Below are 20,848 nucleotides of genomic sequence, written 5' to 3'. Positions count from 1 at the left end.
TCCAAAGATCCAAGCTTTTGGAACAAAAACTCATTATTTGACCAAAACTGCTGGGAAAACTGGAAAACAGTATGACAGAAATTAGGTATAGACCAATATCTCACGCAGCATTATAAAAGGTCAAAATGGGTACATAATTTACATATAAAGGGTAATACCACAAGCAAGTTAGGAGAGCATGGAATAGTTTATCTGTCAGATCTATGGATAAAGAAGAATTTATGACCAAACAAGAGAGAGAGCATTACAAAATGTAAAACAGATAATTTTGATTATATAAAATTTAAAAAAATTTTGCACAAACAAAACCAATGCAATCAAAATTAAAAGGAAAGCCGAAAACTGGGGTGGGGGTGGGGTGGGTTTGCAACAAGTATCTCTGATAAAGGTCTCATTTCTCAAATAAATAGAGAACTGAGTCTAATTTATAAAACTACAAGTCATTCCCCAATTGATAAATGGTCAAAGGATATGAACAGGCAGTTTTCAAAGAAATCAAATTTATCTGTAGTCATATAAAAATGCTCTAAATCACTATTGATTAGAGAAATGCCAGTTAAAACAACTCTGAGGTGCCATCTCACTCTTATCAGATTGGCTAATAGGACAAAAGAAATAAAAAGGAAAATAATGGGTGTTGGAAATGGGTGTGGAAAAACTGGGACAGTAATGCATTGTTGGTGGAGTTGTGAACTAATCTAACTATTCTGGAGGACAATTTAGAACTTTGGCCAAAGGGCTATAAAACTGTACATACCCTTTGATCCAGCAATACCACTGCTAGGTCTATATCCCAAAGATATAAAAAGGTAGGTGGGGTGGTAAGGACCTATCTGTTCAAAAATATTTATTAGCAGCTCTTTTTGTGGTGGCTAGGAATTGGAAATTGAAAAGATGCCCATCAATCAGGGAATGGCTAAACAAGCTGTAGTATATGATTGTAATGGGATATTACTGTACTATAAGAAATGATGTACAGGCAAATTTCAGAAAAACCTGGAAAGACTTGCATGAACTGATGCTGAGTGAATTGAGCAGAACCAGGAGAACACTAAACACAATAATAGCAATATTGTTCAATGAAGAACTGTGAATAACTTGGCTATTCTCAGCAATACAATGATCCAAGAAAATCCTAAAAAACTAATGATGAAACATACTATCTGCCTTCAGAAAAAGAATTGATATTGTTTGAATGAAAACTGAAGCATGCTATTTTTCACTTTCTTTCATTCTTTTTCTTTTATTTGAGACTTATTATACAAAATGACTAATATGGAAATGTTTTATATAATCACACACGTATAATCTATATCTGACTGCTTAGTATCTCAGGGAAGGGGAGGAGAGAGAGGGAGGAAAGGATAGAAGTTGGAATTCAAAACTTTAAAAAAATGTTTAAAAAATAGTTTTAACATGTAATTGGGGGAAGAATAAAATATATTTTAAAAAGAAAATTCAATTGAATGATTATTTTTATGAAAGTTCTTTTAAAAAATATATGGATGACAATGGCATATTTATTGAACAATATTAATCTGTATAAAAAGCTTTCTAACTCACTCAAAGTAATTATTACATGGGTATATACACAATGTGATGTTTAGAAATCATAGATCTGCCCACCCAAAATTACTATATAGTAGTTAATACTACTATGTTAATTTTATTCAATAAACATTTATTAAGCACCTACAATGTGTAAGGTATTATGCTGCATGTGGAAAAACAAGAGTAACAATGAGACAAACCGTGGCCTTAAGCAGCTTACCTTCTTTTGAAAAAAAACAAACTTAATATTTTCCCCCAATTACGTGAAAAACAATTTAAATGGTTTTTTTTCAAATTTTGAGTTCCAACTTCCCTCCCTCTCCTGCTACCCTCCCAGCCCCAATGAGAAGGCAAGCAATTTTATGTAGGTTACACATTTATAGTTACACATTTCCGTGTAAGTCATGCTATGAAAGAAAACGAAGACATAAAAAAAAATCCCCCAAAGTTAAGTAAAGAAAAAGTGTCTTCAATCAAGCAGCTTACATTCTACAGTGGGGTATGCAACATCAATCAATCAACAAGCATTAAATAAGGAATTTCTGCCCCATACAGGGCAGAAAAAATGAGCTTACTCATGAGCTGCACTCAATGAGCTTACATTCTAATGAGGAAGAAAACATGCCTCAATTGGTATGTCCAAGGTAAATTCAGAGTAAATGGAATGTAGCATTAGAGTGAACGGCACTAGAAGCTGAGAGGATTAGGAAAGGCTTCCTTAAGATGTTGGCTAAGCATAATTGAATGAAGGAGCACAAATATCAAGGGTGTCAAGGAAGGCTTAACAGAGAAGATGGCACTTGCCATTTAGCCATGAGGTGACATATGAATCCTGAGTGGGAGAAATAAAGAAGCATAGAGGAATGTTTGTGCAAATACTCAGAGACAAGATGGAGTACTGCATTTGGGGAATTTTGACTAAAACACTGACTTTTTGAAAGAGAATAGTATGAAATAAAACTGTATTAGAGAGCTCTGTTACATGTATAACCCATGGCCCATCATTTCAGCCTCAAATCTTATATGGAACAATAAGTCAGTCAATAAATATTAAATGCCTCCTAAGTACCAAGCATTCTGCTAGCCACCAAGGATGCAGAAAATGGCAAAAGGTAGTCCCTGCCCTCAGGGAGCTCACAGTCTGACGGGGGAAAAGCATACAAACAGCTATGTACAAACAAGTTGTAGACAGGATAAATAAAGAATGACTAACAGAGGGAAGGCACTATAATTAAGAGAGACTGGGAACGGCGTCCTATAGAAGGTGAGAGTTTTAACTGCTACTTGAAGGAAGCCAGGAGCTAGAAATGAGGAGGGAGAGAGCATTCTAGTCATGAAGGACAGCTGGAGAAAATGCCCAAAGTGAGGAGATAGAGTGTCTTGTTTGAGAAATGTCAAGGAGGCCAGTGTCCCTGGATGGAAGAGTACATGTTGGGGGTGTGAGAAGACTAGAGAGGTGTGAGGGGTGGGGGAAGGCTGGATTATGGAGGGCTATGAAGGCTAGAGGTGCAGGTGGTGGCAGTATCAAAGGAGACATGGTGGCATATTTAAAAGATGTCACAAAGATAAAATCAACAAGCCTTGGCAACAGATTGGATGATGGTGGTGAGAGAGAATGAGGAGTCAAGGATGACACCAAGATTACAAGCCTAGGAGATTGGGAGGAGGTGTATACTGGACAATAACAGGGAGGTTGAGGGTCAGGAAAAAGATAAATTACCTTGTATTTAATCTGTATATATTTTACCTTTATTTATATCTATACATATAGTTTCCCCTAATAGAATGTATGCTGCTTATTACCAGGGACTATTTCGTCCTCATTATCCAGCATGGTCCAAAGTGGATGCTTAATAAATATTTGTTGATTAATAAGGTAAATTGAAGCTTACCTTAGTAAAATCTGTGTTACAGGATTTCACTTAACACTTGGAAAATATATTTAAAAGCATGGAATGGTCCAATTATAATTTTTCTTATTTTTTTGGCTGACTTTTTTCCTGATTTTTTAAAAATTAAGATGCCCGTACCATATTTTCATATTGTATCACATCTTTCCCTGGCTGTATAGTTTTCTGTCTTTTGAAAACTGAACATAATAGGACCATTTTATCCCCTTTGAAACAAATTTCATAAATTACTCCTTTTAAGAGTAACTGACATACTTCTATCATGAAAACACATTATTTCCTAGTACCTAGGGAGGAAAAACCTATCAGTGTATTACTAGGTCTAGAATGTTAATACTTAGTATTGATTGGTACTTTAAATAAAGTGAAGTCCACACTTTCAGATTTCTTGAATTTGTATATTCTCTGGTATAAAGTTTCATACTACTTGGCATAGATCTGCTAATAGAGATTAACAGGTCCTAAATCCATGGATAAAAAACAAAATAAACTAATTAGTATAATATGCTATACATTAAAACCTGACATTCAGGTAATGAGAAATATACTATACCACAGATTTGAAAGACCAAATTTACTTGATTACAATATAGATCAAGAGAGACAACCATATACTAGAAGCAAATGCACCAAGAGGGAGATTCAGGAAATTGGAGATTTCATATCTTTCATCTCATCGTCCCTTCCATAGCATTGGTCATCAGATGCTGGAATTTGAAGCAAGAGAGATTTTATCATAGTCTTCAAGAACTCTGCTGAACATTAGTACCCATGAACTTTTGTAGTGGTGAGGCAGCAGGTAGCTTATAAGTTCTCTGGACTAAAAGAATGAAGGCCTGCTCTAGAATACCTTGCCTTTATGCATCCCTTTCCCTTGCTTCCAATGTATCTTTTCAAATTACTGCTCATAGGGGCAGCTAGATAATGCAGTGGATAGAGCACTGGCCCTAGAGTCAGGAGGATCTGAGTTCAAATGTGGCCTCAGACACAGGATAATTACTAGCAGTGTGACCCTGGCCAAGTCAGTTTACCCCAAACACCTCAAACTCAGACACAGACACACAGACACAGACACACACACACACACACACACACACACACAACAATAACAACAACAAATTGCTAGTCATAATACTCATATTAAAATGGTTACACAAGGAAGGAAAAATGATCAATCAAGGTGCCACAGAACATATGCTGAGAAAATTTTGCAATCTTAGAAAATTTAATATCTGAATTAAATAATATCTACATTAAATAATCTTCCTAGCACCAAATAAGTTGTTGTGCAAGGGCTAGAGACTGGTATAGCACAGGCAGTTATAAGAGAAATAAAATTAAAGACTTATGAATGAATGTGTGAAAAAATTTTCGTAAATAGTTTAACAATATTTTTTTCAAGAAATATTTCTGTAGTCTTACCACCTAATTTTTTTTTAAGGGAGAATGTCTGGAAAAACATATTTGTAGAGAACTGATGTTAACCATCATGGTTTCTTCCCCTCTTGCTTTAGTATCTTTATGCCATGTATATCTCTCCTTCGGCTACCCTTGATATTGGATTAGAGCAGAAAAAGAAAAAAGAGATTTATATGAAAATAGATCCACCATTTGAAGATCTTTTTGATGCAGCAGAAGAATACATCCTTCTCCTCCTTCTTGAACCCTGGCTACAGATGGTGAAATCAGATCAGAACAATTATGGACAGGTGTGTGAGACTCTTTACTTTTGTTTGGGCTGTCTTGGGGATTTCCTTTTTACTTGTTTATTGCAAAATTGATAGTAAGCAATGTGGTTAGCATCTCAACAGAGAAATAACTGAAATGTGTCTCTTGGAGCAGTACATTTCATTCATATACTTGTTGGGACTTCAAGTCAAGATTTGGCCATTGCTCAAAGTTGGGGTGGGGGGTATTGGTGATAGCAGTGGAAAATATTTACCAAATTTTACCCCATCCCCATCTTGTTTGTACGTTGGTCATCATATAGCTTGTGTCACAACAAAATATTTAATTCTGGGCTATTTTCTGTTTTCTTTATAAATACCATCAGAAGACAGAGGTCTGAGTTTTGGTTTCCTATAAACAAATAAGCTGTTACTCACTGAGCTTGTCCCTTCTCACTGTTTCAAAGCAATATGCTGTATGGATTAATAGATTAATCCCATTTAATTTTATGTTACATGAGTTATAGTAAATATTACACTTGTAGAAAATATCCATTTTGCACATGTACTATGAAAAGTAGAGCCTATGATTGTCATGCTATTATTTTAAAGCACAGCTAGATGTTTATTAAGTCAGAATACTTGATTTTGATACATGTTTTATCTCTTAAGCATATGGTTTCCCTCTGAGATTGTCTCCAACTTATCTTGGTATAGATCTTATTTGTATATACCTGTTTGCATGTTGCCTCCCACCTTGAACTGTGAGCTCCTTGACATCAGGAACTGTCTTTTTTCTTTCTTTGTATCCCCAATGCTTAGCACAGTGACTGACGCTTAAGAAACAATAAATGTTAGCTAATTAACTGACCTCTTTTATCATAAAAAGGTCATTTTGAATCAGTATTTAAACTTATTATTATTGATAGATGGAGTTAGTACATTTTAGTGTCTATTTTGAATTGTAAATTACAACCACTAATAGATGTTTTTTGTTAAACTAAGGAATGTGTCTTATATATTGTGTTCTTTTAGGGGTTAGCAGAAAGTGTTGTGATTTTAGTTCAGGTGGGATGCTTCTTTGTTTTTACATTTTTCCCATGTACACCTAGAAATTTCTAAAATAGTGATGTATTATTGAGGCATTATGATGCAATGGAAAAAGAATGGCCTCAGAAACAAGAAATAAAGAAGTCAAACAACCCAATCTCAGGAAAAAGAAATTGAACAAGCCATAAATGAACTCTCAAAGAAAAAAAATCCCGTGCTGTATAGGCTTACAAGTGAATTCTATCAAACATTCAAAGAGTAATTCCAATATTACATAAACTATTTGCAAAAAAAAAATGAAGAGAAGGAATCCTATGGAGGAATTCTTTTTATGATACAAAATATTGTCTTGATACCTAAACCAGGGAAAGTCAAAACAAAGGAAGAAAACTATAGGTCAATATCCCTAATGAACATCAATATATATTTTAAAAATAAAATGTTAGCAAAAGGGCTATAGCAACATATCAAAAATATCAATACACCATGACCAGACTGGATTTATGCTTGGAATTCAAGGTTGGTTCAAAATTAGGAAAACTATAAACCTAATAGACCATGTTAATTAAAGGAATACCAAAAATCACATTATTATGTCAATAGATGGAGAAAAGGCAATTTTGACAAGACATAATACTAGAAAACAGGAATAAGTGGACTTTTTTCTTAATGCGGCAAGTAGCATCTATCTAAAACCAATAGATAGCATGGTGTGAAAGAAGGGTAAACTAAAGGTCTTTCTAGTAATATCAAGAGTAAAGCAAAGCATCCATTATTTCCAATACTATTTGATATAGTGCTAAAATACTAACTATAGCAATAATTTAAAAAAAAGAAGTAGAGGAAATAAGCAGAAGAGGAAACAAAATGATTGCTTTTTGCAGATGATATACTGGTTTACTTAGAAGAATCCAAAACAGTCAACTAAAAAATTGATTGGAACAATAATATCAGCAAATTGACTCTTTGCAACCCTATTTTGGAGTTCCCTTAGCAAAGATACTGCCTTGGTTTGCCATTTCCTTCTCCAGCTCATTTTACATATGAGGAAACTGAGGTAAACAGGGATAAATGATTTTCCCAGAATCACACAGCTAGTAAGTGTCTGAGGCTGGATTTGAACTCACAAAGAATAGTCTTCCTGACTCCAGGGCCAACATTTTATCCACTGTGCAACCTAGCTGCTTTCTAACCTTAGAAATGCTTGTTAAATCAACTCTGAGGTTCTACCTCACATCAGATTGTTCAAGTTGGCAAAAACGAAAAAGACAAACAGGCACATTATTGCACTGTGGGTGGAACATTAGACTAGTCAGTCAGTCAGTAAGCCTGTATTAAGAACTGAGCATACAAAGAAGGGCAAAAGACAGTCCTATTTGGGGGAGGAAACAAGCAAATAAATGTATACAAACAAGATATATGTGTGTATGTGTGTGTGTGTATAATATATATGTATATATTATATATTATATATATTATATATATATATATATATATACATACATACATACATACATATGATAAATAGGAAATAGTTAATGGAGGGAAAGCCCTAGAATTAAGAGAAGTTGGTAAAGGCTTCCGTAGAAGGTAGGACTTTAGTGTTGTTTGTGGTTGTTTGTCCTTCATCCTTGTAGAAGACCAATGACATCAGGAGAGTGTTTTCTTGACTTGCAAGTGAATTGGATTTAAGCAAGGCAGAGCTGTGTAAAATCAGCCTCACTCTCTCCTCTAGGGTCATATGAGTCTAGTGGCAAGACATAGGTCAGGATGACTGGAGATGACCCCAGATGCAGTGGAAGACCTTGGCCTTTTTAAGCTAAGGTGTTTCCCAGATCTTGGTTTGTCTGAGGCAACACGCCATTCAGTGATTTACGGCCAGGTAAGAAAATTAGGACTTTAGTTGGGGGGAAGTCAGGGATGTCATTAGGCAGAGCAGAAGAGAGAGTATATTCTAAAACTGGGTGACAGCTAGAGAAAATGCTCAGAGCCACGAGGCAGAATTATATACTATATGCAGGACAAATAGGAAATAATTAACAGAGGGAAAACACAAGAAATAAGAGGGGTCAGGTCTTCCCAACTCTAGATCCAGTAACTCCATCTGCTGTGACACCTAGCTCTGGTGACTCTTTGTGATAAGTGTCCTACTGGATGTTCAGTAGCCATTTCTTACTAATATGTTCTAATCTCTCCATTGGTCCCTACAAAAGAAATTTTATTCCAGACAAGGTTCCACATTTAGCACTATTACTGCCTCACTCTCCCAGAACAAGGTTAGCACATCTCCCTCTTACTATTACTAAGAAAACCCCTAAGAGGTTGGAGGTGTCTTTCTCTAGTGCTATCAGCTCAAACCCCATTCCAGAGTGGTCCCTCCAATATTAACCACCAATGGCTCCAGTTCCATTTAATATTAATATTGATTAGTGCATTGCATGGCATATTATATAAGTACTTAAAGGAAAAGCTAATCAAAGTTCAAATTAATGTAAAGTCTATGACTTTGGCATACTCCTTTCAGATTCATATAAGTCAAATTATTTTAAAAGTAAGAAATTATGGATTGGTGATTATTGAATGTGAATTGTGAAGAGCACTTTTTTTTTCAGCTTTGCATGGCATTTTTGCAAAAGCTAACTTTGTCCTAGAGCATAAAGTACTCAAACAAATGTAGAAAATGTACTGTCTTATCAGACAGTACAATAAAAAGTATAATTAATAAGAGAAATCTGAAGAAAGATTTAAGACAAGATAAGATTACATAATGGTCCTAAAAATAAGGTCACAGAACAAAGCATAAAAACAATAAATAACTATAGGGAATAAACTGATAACAATGAGGTAGCATACCAAAATTTATGAGGAAAATTGATATCTCTAATATTTATATAAACAAAAGAAGAGATTAGTGAATTGAGCATGCAGCTAAATAAAAGAAATTCAGCAAATGAAAACTCCCAAATAAAAATATGTAGTACTTCAGAAAATCAGAGAAAAGATGAACAAACTACTGAAATTATAAATACCTAATCATAATAATAATAATAATTGCTAACATTTATATAGTCCTTACTATGTGCTTTGCAATTATTATCTTATTTGATACTTACAACAACCTTGGGTGATAGGTGCTATTATTATCCCCATTTTAGAGATTATGACATTGATGCACATGAAAGTTAAGTAACTTGCCCAGGTTCACACAAGTGTCTGAGGTTGGATTTGAACTTAGGACTTCTGAACTCCAGGCTCAGAATTTAATCTACTGTGCCACCTAACTAATAAAGATATTTTAAAAATATCAATAAAATAGATAAATGAGAGAGACAGAGAGAGAGAGAGAGAGAGAGAGAGAGAGAGAGAGAGAGAGAGAGATGGTGAAAGAGTGAAAGAGGAGAGAGAGTAAGAGAAAGAACAAGAGAGGGAGCACAGATTACCAACATCAAAACTGAAAAAGTTAATTTGCAATAATTAAAGAAGAAATAAGGAAATTGTCAGAAAAAGACCAATTACATGCCAACAAAACTGAAAATTTACAAGAGTTTTGTTTTTCTTTCTTTTTCCAATGGGGGGTGGGGGAGGCAGGTGGGAGAGAAATCAGATTTTTGTTCATTGAAAAAAATAAAATTTAATTTAAAAAAAGTCTATTCAAGAAGTGATGAAAGCCTAAACTAACTTGGTGACCAGGTAAGAAGAGGTTGGAAATAAAAGATGTGGAGAAACAGAAATGGCAAGATTTACCAAATGAATAGTTAATGTTTTTGTCCTTCCTTTTCAAAGAGGACCAATGACATCACAGGGTGATGTCTTGACTAATGTTTGGGATTGGATTTAAGTGAGGCAGAATTGCTCAAAGTTGTCAGCCTCACTCTCTCTTCCTGAGCCATCCAAGTCCAGTGGCAAGACAAAAGTGAGGATGACTGGAGAAGGCCTAGGATGCAGTAGATGACCTTGGCATCTTTAGTGACTGACCAAGCAATAAGCACTCCATAGTGCCTATTTCAGCCACCTTCATGGCCATTGGAACAAATTGTCTTCATCTACCCATTCCAACAGGGGAAGTCTTCATATGCTTGGGGTAATCACCACTCTAACTCATCAACAGGTTTGAGGCCTGGAGTTACCCTCCACCTGGGTTAGTCCATCTGCTGAGGTGATTTTAGTAGGATGTGGATGCTGCACACAACTACAGTTGCTTGGAGCCACAGATGAGAGTTGAGCACTAGGTAGCTTGGTTAATGCACTGTCAGAGAGAACAAGGACTGAAGGAAAATGCTGAGGTTGCAAACATAACTGCACAGATGGTACCTGTAACTGAATTAGGGAAGTTCAGAAGAGGAGTAGGTTTGGAGGGAAAGATAATGAGTTTTGTCTTGGAATATTGGGTTGAAAGACACCAAAACTCTGATCATGTAGTCACCAATCTTGGCTCCAAAGAACTAATGGTAAAACAAAGCTGTGCCTCTTAATGAAGACATGATGGAGTAGAGGAATGTGAAGAAGCTTGTTAGAATTGACCAATGTGTTGGTAACTCTACTTCTTTGTTACTAGGGAAGGTTCTGTTGGAACTGGCATTGGTCATTGGGAAGTAATAGTTTGAAGCAGGAGCTGAGTTAAGTGTTAATGCTGGCATTCATATGTGTCACTTTCATCTTTGAAATAATGACTTTTGGGACACCCTGGATAATGTGTGATCTATCGATGACATAAGAACATTATTTTCATTAGGTGGAGCTGGTGAAAGAAGATCGACAGCTGGACTCCTTGTACTTTAGAAAGCTACAGGCTATGCACAAAGAGACTGTTCCCAAGAAAGAAGAGGTAAGACAAGTCCTTCCTTGTACAAACATACTTTTTTCTCCTGCACTTTGTATATCCAGAAAAGAAACTGAAAGCAAGCTTTGCTAAAACAAGAGAAATTGATTTTGATTTACTGCTCTTCATTTAGCAGTCACATGGCTATTGGTAACCATTAACATTTTGTGGACATATTTACCACCACATGAGGAAAATTAGATAGATGATCTGTTCTAGGTCTCTCTCTCCACAGCTCATCTTCCCTGGGAGGGAACAGACAGACAGCTGAGATTTTTATCCAGAAATGGGTTTGTTTTAATGCTGTTGTTCAGTCTTTAGAGCAACCATATTTTCTACCTATTATAGGTTCAGGAAAGAGCTAAGAATTCTCCCATCTGGGAAGGGAAGCATTTGGTTGACAAAAGTGAAAAGGAATTTAAAAGTGACAAGGAATTGACAGAGTCGGGGAGGAAAAAAAGAGATGAATGGATTGAGTATTTTTATTTATTATTTTGTTATTTATTAGTGTATTTTATAATATTGCCTCCTTCACAATACTCATCTTCATACATAAGCCCTGGATTTCAAACATTACATAATAAGAGCCAACATTCATATAGCACTTTAAATATGCAAAGTGCTCTACCTAGGTTATCTTGTTTCAGCCTCACAACAGCCCTGTGACATAAGTGCTTTTAAAATCTTCATTTTGCAGATGAGGAACCTCAGGCTGAGAAAGATTTTAACTCAGTTCTTCCTAACTCCAAGACCAGCATTCTACCTGTTGTATCACCTCATCGCCCTAATTAATTATGTTAATTAATGTGTTGGAAAATATTACATAAAACTATAACAACAGCATCATAGAGGCATGTGTCAGCCTTCAAATCAATAATATGAATATAAAGCATTTCTCTCAAAATTATTCTCCCTACTAAGGGAAAGCTGGATTTAAAACTTAGTCTGTGGTTATTTTTTTTTAAATCATGGTGTTAGACTTTTCTTTAAGTGAAGTCATGGGAGGAGTTCAAGGGGCAGCAGACTTCCAGAAAACATCTGTCCCCACACTCCTATATATTCAACCACAAATTGTTATTTGAAGTTCTGTGCTATGATCTTGTCATAACGAAAAAATATTCTCCAAAGATGGTACTTACAGTTTCTCCTGCCTACTGGATTGACTGCTCAGTTCTACTGCTGACTTGCTCTGAGCTAATAATTACCTTTTGACTCTTTTTCTCCATTATCCTCGAGAGGAGAGACTGTTTCATTTTTTTTTTTTTGCATTCATTGCAATCTTTAACTCCTAGCACCAGGCCTGACACATCATAAGCATTAAATAATTGCTTGTTGACTGACATATTGATTGATTATGAAAATGGGAAAACATATTTGTGCTCTGAGATAGATATTTGTAAAACTATTTTGACATTTAGTAGAAAATGTTCCTATTTATGTCACAACAACCTTTTCGTATTTCATTAGGAAGCTGTACCTGATTTACCAGTCCCTTATATTCCTAAAGAAACACAGCTTTGGAATAAAGTTCCTGAGCAATTTAGACATCTTAATTTTAATTATCTGGTTAACAACAAGCTGGAGTTTGAACATTTCCACCAGTTTCTTGCATCTCATTCTGCTAGGTATGTAATGTTTACCATTTATAAATTTATTTAACTTGTGATACAAAATGGCCCAATGTTCTTTTCTAATTGAATGTATTTCAGTAATCCTTTGATTCTGAAATTTGCCCTTGTTCAAACCCAGAAGTATGATGCTAAGTTCCTAAGAACTGCTGAACATAATGGCTCTATATACCTTTTAGGTTTCAGATTTGGGTTTAACATTTTTTAAAAAAGAAGATCAATAAACAATTGCTTTAAGCAAAAATACAATAATTAAATTATTTGGGTATTGACTACTTTTAAAACAATGACTTTGTCTCCTTTTTGTGCTTTCTTTCTGTTATGCTCTGTTGTATAGGTATGATATTGTTGTTTCTGGGAAGACAAGATTACCTGGTCACAAGAGCATACCTATTCTAAGATTTCAATAATATAACATTTTTTCTTGAAATGAAATTTTAAAAAAATAATTGAAATTATTCTAATTTCCCATGCAATGAGGCATGTTTCATACATGTGATGCAGCATTTGTGTGTACAACTGAATACAAACAAAAACAAATATTAAAGTTTTGCACAAAAACTGAGAACTTTCTTTATACTTATTTAATGTAGACTCAGCCATAATCTCTTGCTGCTGAGTCCATTCATGTCTAGTAGAAGATGACTTCTGAGTGTAGAATTTGACTCTAGTAGTCAGTGATAGTTCCTGATGCTCATTCTTATGCATATACTTGATCAAACTGTTCTTTTTGTTACGGCAGAATTTTCCCTTCTTTCTAGTGAGAATTGTCATTAATCTAGCACATAGGTGAAACATAACATGCATTGTTTTATTGTTTACAACTCTTAAAGTACTACAGAAATGTAATGTTTGTATTATATTTATATGGCCCAGTAAAAAAAAATAGCATTGTTTATTGATAATTTATCATTAGTGGATTTTTACTGATAAGTTCATAGCGACAACATTATTGATATAGTATTCATAAGCTAATGATAGCAACAATACCATTAATATAATATTATTAAGTTAATAATTGTTAATGAGTTAACAATTAGTTTTATATTGGAGTAATTTGAACCATTACATCATAAATGAAGATGTCATTATTGAGCTTTGTAGAACTACTTTGAATGTCTTTTCTAGTATAATATTATAGCATCCAGTTCTTTGTCATTGTCATGTATTCGCAACTATTTTAAGCCAAAGTAAGCTAGAGTATGGCATATAGTCATTGACACTAACCTTCTAGCTAGTGATCAGATTCAACAGTTTCAACGCTGTTATTTGCATAAATTATGTTAATTAGTCATGCACATCTGCCTTCTAAATGCCTTCAAAACAATGACTTGTTCAGCAGAAATGCGATAAATAGTAAACACTTAATAAAATCTTTCTTCAGGCATTCACGTGTGTTTTATATGTCCTTTTGTAGTATGGACCTCATGTGCTGGACCGACATTGAGCAGTTCAGAAGAATACTTCACCAAGATAAAAAACAAAGAGAGGCAAAATCTATAGATATTAAAAACAAATACCTTAATAAAAAATACTTCTTTGGACCCAATAGTCCAGCTACAAAAGAGCAACAAGATGAGGTATCAGTATTTCAAAATAGAAGTCTCCAAGCTAAATTTTTATTCATACTTGGACACAAAGACTGAGCTTTTATGTAATGTGCTTACTTTTCTTATTTGCTTGATAGACATTTCTGATATAGTTTATTTCTTATGCCTTTTTGGTCATCTTGCTTAATTAAGTTCCCTCCATTACTTTTTTTTTTTAAAAAAGGTATTTTTTAAAGAAGCATTGTTATTATAGAAGAAAGTAAAATTTCATGCAAGGGGGCATTTGCCTTGGGCTTTGGGGGTAACCTGCATTTCTCAAAGAATAAGAAACCACAGACAGAGTCAACTAGTTAGCTTGACCTCCATTCCACTTTTATTTGGTGTTTCTCAGGACATTCCAGGTCACTAAAAATCCTTTTCCACAAATTTTCTGGCCCCGAAGCTATTTTTCGTGATTCATCATTGCAATTTCAGTACTCTTTTGGAAAGTGCTATCCTGGCTTAGCACTCTTTCAATAATCTCAATTTTGCCATGTTTTTTAAGAACATGTGTTTCTCTTATGCATACTCCAAGGATCTGGTGAAATTAGAGTCTTTGGTCTTTAGGAATACTGTTCAACTCATCTTCGCACAGGTTCATCTTTTGCAAACAGGAGTCTAAATGTTCCAAGCACATAATTAAAATATACATTGATTACTTCAGGAGAAAATATAACTAAAAAAAATTCAAATCATTATCCATTAAAAAATAGGAATTTAAATCAATCATATAACTACTTTGTATAAGTAACTTAGCTTTAATAACTTCTTAGATTAAGAAGCAGGGTGACAATGTCAAGAATGATAAACTTGGAGTCACAGGACCAGAATTTGAATTAGGACTTGCTTAGGACTACCTGTGTGATTTCTCCACCAATCCAAACCTTTTCTTCTTCTCCTAGTTACATCACTTGGTATATGCAAAAGCTTTTTCATTTGATATAATCAAAATTATCTTTATTATATTCCATTATATTATTTCATATCATGTTGTGGACCCTGCAATATTTCTCTAGTATAGTTATTTCCTTTGTGCCTTGGAAGTTTTCTCCTGATTAATAACATCGGTTGGGAATATGGGACACACTACTAGAAAACTCTCTCCAAGGTGACATGAATCCAATTAGTGACTGCTTTTCAGGTCACTCATATAGTTCTAAATCCAACCTAGTTGTGTCAAACTCAAATAGAAACAGATCCCAGCAGGCAGCATACTGACTTAGAAAACCACAAATTAACATTATCTATGTTGTATTGTATCTTTATTTAGTAAATATTTCCCAATTACATTTTAACCTGGTTCAGGCTATCATTGGGAGTTCTGCAGCCAGGGACTGTGAGCTGTCAATCTGACACCTCTGATCTAACCCATGTGTCTCTATTTCAATTAAATTCAACAAGCATTTATTCTATTTATTTATCCATCTTATCCACAGAATGAGACGTTTTGTCAAATGTTTTGCTGAAATCTACATGAATGTTGGGTCTCTAGCATTCACCTGATGTAGCAGTCTTTGATGGATCTGTGATTAAATTGTTGAGTCCTTCATCAATGCCCTTTGAAACCATCTAAGCCAGGGGTGGGGAACCTGCAGTCTCGAGGCTATATGTAGCCCTCTAAGTCCTCAGGTGCAGCCCTTTGACTGAATCCAAACTTCATAGAACAAATCCCTTTCATAAAAGGATTTGTTCTGCAAAACTTGGACTCAGTCAAAAGGCTGCACCTGAGGACCTAGAAGGCTACATGTGGCCTCGAGGCTGCAGGTTCCTCACCCCTGATCTAAGCTTTCTCGTCCTGCCCTCTTCTAGTCCCTGTGTATGCATCCTGTAAATCCCACTCAGCAGCTCCTCCCAACATTATGGGACACTTTCTTTAGTGACACTCTGCGAATACCAGCAAACTGAGCAAACAAACGCTTCTTCGCTTATCCCTCCCTCTCCTTACAAAGCTGGCTCACCTCCTTTTCCAGTCAATATTTCTCTAGTAAGGAGATGCATATGTCTTTCATGCCATTTCTCCTGTGCAATTGCTTTGACAAAGATAATTTTATTTTTGTCTTTGTACTCTCCATTTCAACCTCCAGTCCTTCCGTGCCTCAGTGCTTTCTCAGGCTGTCACTCCTATGCAGGAGTGTTCCGGAACCAGCTCCAGCCAGCTGCAACTTGTTAAATTTTCCATGTGAGCATGTACATCTTGGAAATATGCAAGATGCAAATCAGGGCTTGATTTATTGTTTTATTGATTATCTAGGCTTAAAAAAATTAATGATTCAGATTAAGCTTAAAAATGTGTCATGTGTACATTTTTTTGAGAGATGATTGTTAGATATTAATTAGCACATCCCTACCCCAATATTTACTTCACTTTCCTTCTTTATCTCATAGCTATGTTTACAGATCCTATGTAGTTAATTTCATAATAAGAGGGTTAAATGATTCACACTATTAACCTCTTTAATTTAACCTCTTTAATTCTTGACTAGCTGAAGAGAATTTTTTTATATGATGGAATCATTCTCTTTTAAGATCCTATAAGAATCAAGAGCTTCACCCATATAACATGCTACACTTGAAGCATTCAGAGAGAGAAAATTGTCACAAATGTGAAGGTCTTTACTGATAGGTGTAAGGAATTAGACAGTAGCCATCATTTAGAGTGGTGGATAGAAGTAGAACCAAAGAAGTATTATTGGCCTTAATAATAAAAGTGATACAAATACGAATACTATCAGATTATTTTAATTCACATTGATTTGGGGAAATGATTTCCAAAACTGACACTATCAAGTTGTTTTATTTTTAATTTTTTCAAACAAAATTTTTGCCCATTCCCATTTCTCTCCCCCCACCCAGGGTGGAGATATGCAGAGTTAAAGTTAGGAAGATTCCAAAGTATAAGCATGCTAAATCATGATATACTAAACTGTATTTTCCTATTTTCCAAAAAGATCTGCTAATTGCATGATGAGACATTATCTCTCAATGATCCTTAGTTTTTAAGATTACAAATGTTGACATTTAGCCACCTTTGGACTTGATACTTAGCCCTGGTTGTCAAGTTCCACTCATTACTGACATTATCTCAGCACTGTTGATAATTATGTAAATTATCTCGTCCTTCATTAGCCACAGGACAGAAGATGACATTATGATCTACTTCTGAAACGCCTTCAACCGAGAATTCTGGTACACTGGTCTAGTCAAGATGGTGAATGTAGCAGTCACTATAATCATGGCACAGAGCCTGAAAATTAACAATAGAGGGCAATTATTTTGTTTCCTTCCACAGTTACTTTCAGAAATGTCAGTGTATACATTAATAGCCAATGGGAGATGGTGTCCCCTTCCTCCCCAAAGGAAAAAAAAAAGAGAAATGCCAACCTTTTCAACACTGTAATACTGGGACCAGGTTTGTAATCAAACAACTAACGTTCCAGTAATACTTGTTTACCCTGTTCTGTGTTGCTTTAGAGACTTTTTAAAACTCATACTAAGGGTAATTAGCAAATATGTCACATTTCATAAATATAATTTAGGGGCCTATAGAAGGCCAGTATATACCTGCTGAGTAAATCCTTTTCTCCGTCCCATGTTGGGAAAGTAAACTAGTATGAACATACATTAACATTCACTGAATTTTGCATGGGATAGGAAAAAAAAGTTACAAACTACAGACTATGAGAAACACCTTTCAACCACAATAAATATTTCCCCTGTTTTTTTAAAAAGATAATGCAGTTAGGTGGTGGCTGGGGAATGATTCTTCACGAGCAGCTGGCATCACCTGTTCTGCTGGAAATTCAAAAATGTGTCCGAAGGAGGCTAGAAAACATGTGGTTGCCCTTGTTCCTATCAAGTGAACAGTATGCAGCACGTCAAAAAATAAAGGTAGGAGAAGGGACACAATCTTTGGTGCAGGGATGACTGCTTTCAGATGATGGATATCATCTTTTTGTTGTTGTTGAGTCGTTTCCGTCACGTCTGACTCTCTGTGACCCTGTTTAGGATTTTCTCAGCAAAGATACTGGAGTGGTCGTCATTTCCTTCTCCAGCTCATTTTACAGATGAGGAAACTGAGGCAAACAGGGTTAAGTGACTTGTCCAGGGTCACACAACTACTTAGTGTCTGAGGCTGGATTTGAATTCAGGTCTTTCTGACTTCAAGTCCGGTACACTACCCACTTTGCCACCTAACTGGTAGAAACTTCGAAGTACCATCCTTTTCACTGAACTGACCAAACATTTTGTTGCTAAATTGCCAGGAAATGCTGCTAGCCTTCTGAGTTAATTAAGGAAATCAAATAAAGCAGAGAAGGGAAGTTAGAATTTGAAACTGCAAAGCCATAAAGCTGCTTCGTGTTAAAAAAAGAATTTGTGCTGAACAGCTAGGGTTGGCAGTAATGACATTGTCTCTTTCCCAACTGTTTCATTTCACAATCCAAAGACGAAATTATTCCTCTGACTACCTAGCCTCTCTTAATGCCTCTGAGCCAAAGGTATCAAACATCCCTACATCAGCCCTCCTAGATGCAGACTGAACAAAATTAAAACCTAGTTGGGAAATATTTAACAAAATAAATGAAAATACAACAAAATATAGATCATATATTTTTTAAAACCAAGTCAACATGCAGCCCTCAGGGATATTTATGCATGTATTAGTGGCCCCTATTTCTATTTGATTTTTGACACCACTGCTCTAAGCAATTTCTGGTACTATTTACTTAATTTCTCCACTGTATTTACTGTAGTGATTTTTGTGTGACTCATTCCACAAATAACAATGATGGTTTAGAACAGGGGTGGGGAAACTGTGGCCCTCTAGGTCCTCAAATGTGGTGGCCCTTTGACTGAATCCTAAGCTCCTTATTTGAGGACCAAGAGGGCCACACGTGGCCTCAAGGATGTAGTTTCTCCACCCCTGCTCTATAAATACTCTACCCTATTAGCAATCACTGTTTTCACGCTGATGGCAAACAGTCTGAACATTTGCTGTGATTTGCCTATCATGTGGAAGTTGGCTGGAAACTGCCAACTTAGCAGTCAGAAGACATGGGTTTGAAACCCAGTTCTGCCACTTGCTAGTCATTTGACTGTGCAGTAATTTTACCTCTTTAAGGTTCAGTTTCCTCACTGTAAAATGGAAATAATAATACTCGCTACATATCTATCTTACAGAGTTGTTAAGAGGAGCAAATGAAATAATGGGCATAAATAATATAAATAAATATTAAAGAACATTGGCTATATCAATGTCAGCCATTAAGTATTTTTATTAATATTTATTACATAAATAAAAACAATAATTTTTGGACCAATCAACACATATAAGGATTGAAATTGTTTGGTTAAGACGTAATTCTAAATTATGAGGAAGGAAGTTACCAAGTTTGAAGTATAGGCCTCTATCTGTCTTCTGTCTGGGTAACCCTAGTTAAATCACTGCTCAGTTGTGTCCGTATGACTAATTGAAGATTGAAAAGTTATTAACTTTGTATGTGTATTCCTGATGCCAAATAACCAGTTTGAGCAGTCTTTTTTAGGAATGACCACTCTTATAACTTGACCAGTTGCTTTATCATCATGTCCAGGGCTTCTCAAACTTTTTCACTTGCAACCCCTTCAGCACTTCTTAAACTGTGGGTTGTGTCCCCACATACATACAGAGCATACAGACCATAACAGGGTGAAGAAGGCTCCCTATCCTGAAATCTGGGGAGAGGTATCTTTGAGATCCAAACAGGGCAGTTTGGAAGGAACATAGTATATGCTCTCCTGAACTTTTACTAGTGGATTGAGGGATAAAGTGACCTAAGATGACCAAGTTAGGAGGCAATTGGGAAGGAAGAGTCTGCCTTAGGCAAGACTCCCAGCTGGGGAACTAAATATGGATACTGAAAGAATATAAAGGACAACTCTGGACAAGCAGCTCCATCAGTAGAGAGGTAGAACTGAGGTAATGGCAGGGTCCAGACCACACTAAAGAATTTTCAACAGGAAGCTGATGAGCAGATGTCCAAGAGGTATTAAAAAACCATGATTAAACTGTAAGAAACATTGGAAATTGTGAGCCTAACCTTTTTTCATCTGTTACTGTGTGATCTCCTAACTACTGTTCTCCATAAAAGTTCTCCTTGAGTGTCTGATTCTGGTATTAACATTACCCTGGGTTCTTGAAGGCTGTTCAGACTCTGATAGTTTGCACCAAGCTTACTGTATGGTTATAGTGCTAGACTTTGCCAGCTACTATTCAAGGAGCAGTTCAGTATGGAGAAAGAAGGCCCCTATGTGTTGAATTTTTGGCCATGGCAATCTATGAAATGGACAAAAATACAAAAAGGTTCTGAGGCCACATGCCTATCTCCATAGTGAAAGTAATAGAAAATGGGGGTAGAAGGTATTAAGAATCACATCTTTCTTAAACTATTTATAAACATTAGCTTAACTGTTGATACAGTTACTGATTTATCTTTGACCAACAAAAAATGAGTTAATAAATTATTGGAGGAACTGAAACAAATTTATGTTGACAGTTTTTAATATAATTAAAGAAGACATAAACCAGTTACAGTGAACTGGAAAGCTGGTTCTCATCAAGAAGCTATATTAAGTTGGCTTCATTATGTGCCCCAAA

The 20,848-nt window shown here is 35.6% G+C and overlaps 1 protein-coding gene across 1 annotated transcript in view; it reads left to right on the top strand.

Moving 5' to 3' along the window:
• RGS22 (regulator of G protein signaling 22) overlaps positions 1-20,848 on the top strand; it is a 173,125-nt gene that overhangs the window by 111,071 nt on the left and 41,206 nt on the right. Inside the window, exons 15-19 of the mRNA XM_078153679.1 lie at positions 4,976-5,170; positions 10,911-11,003; positions 12,465-12,622; positions 14,043-14,205; positions 17,944-18,102. Of these exons, the coding sequence (XP_078009805.1) occupies positions 4,976-5,170; positions 10,911-11,003; positions 12,465-12,622; positions 14,043-14,205; positions 17,944-18,102 (768 nt within the window). The remainder of the gene's footprint in view (positions 1-4,975; positions 5,171-10,910; positions 11,004-12,464; positions 12,623-14,042; positions 14,206-17,943; positions 18,103-20,848) is intronic.

Source organism: Phascolarctos cinereus, unplaced genomic scaffold, assembly GCF_003287225.1.
Source record: "Phascolarctos cinereus isolate Bilbo 61053 unplaced genomic scaffold, phaCin_HiC Scaffold_4;HRSCAF=312, whole genome shotgun sequence".
Lineage (NCBI taxonomy): Eukaryota > Metazoa > Chordata > Mammalia > Diprotodontia > Phascolarctidae > Phascolarctos > Phascolarctos cinereus.
The sequence above is the reverse complement of the archived record's forward strand: the minus strand, read 5'-3'. Positions and strand labels throughout refer to the sequence as shown.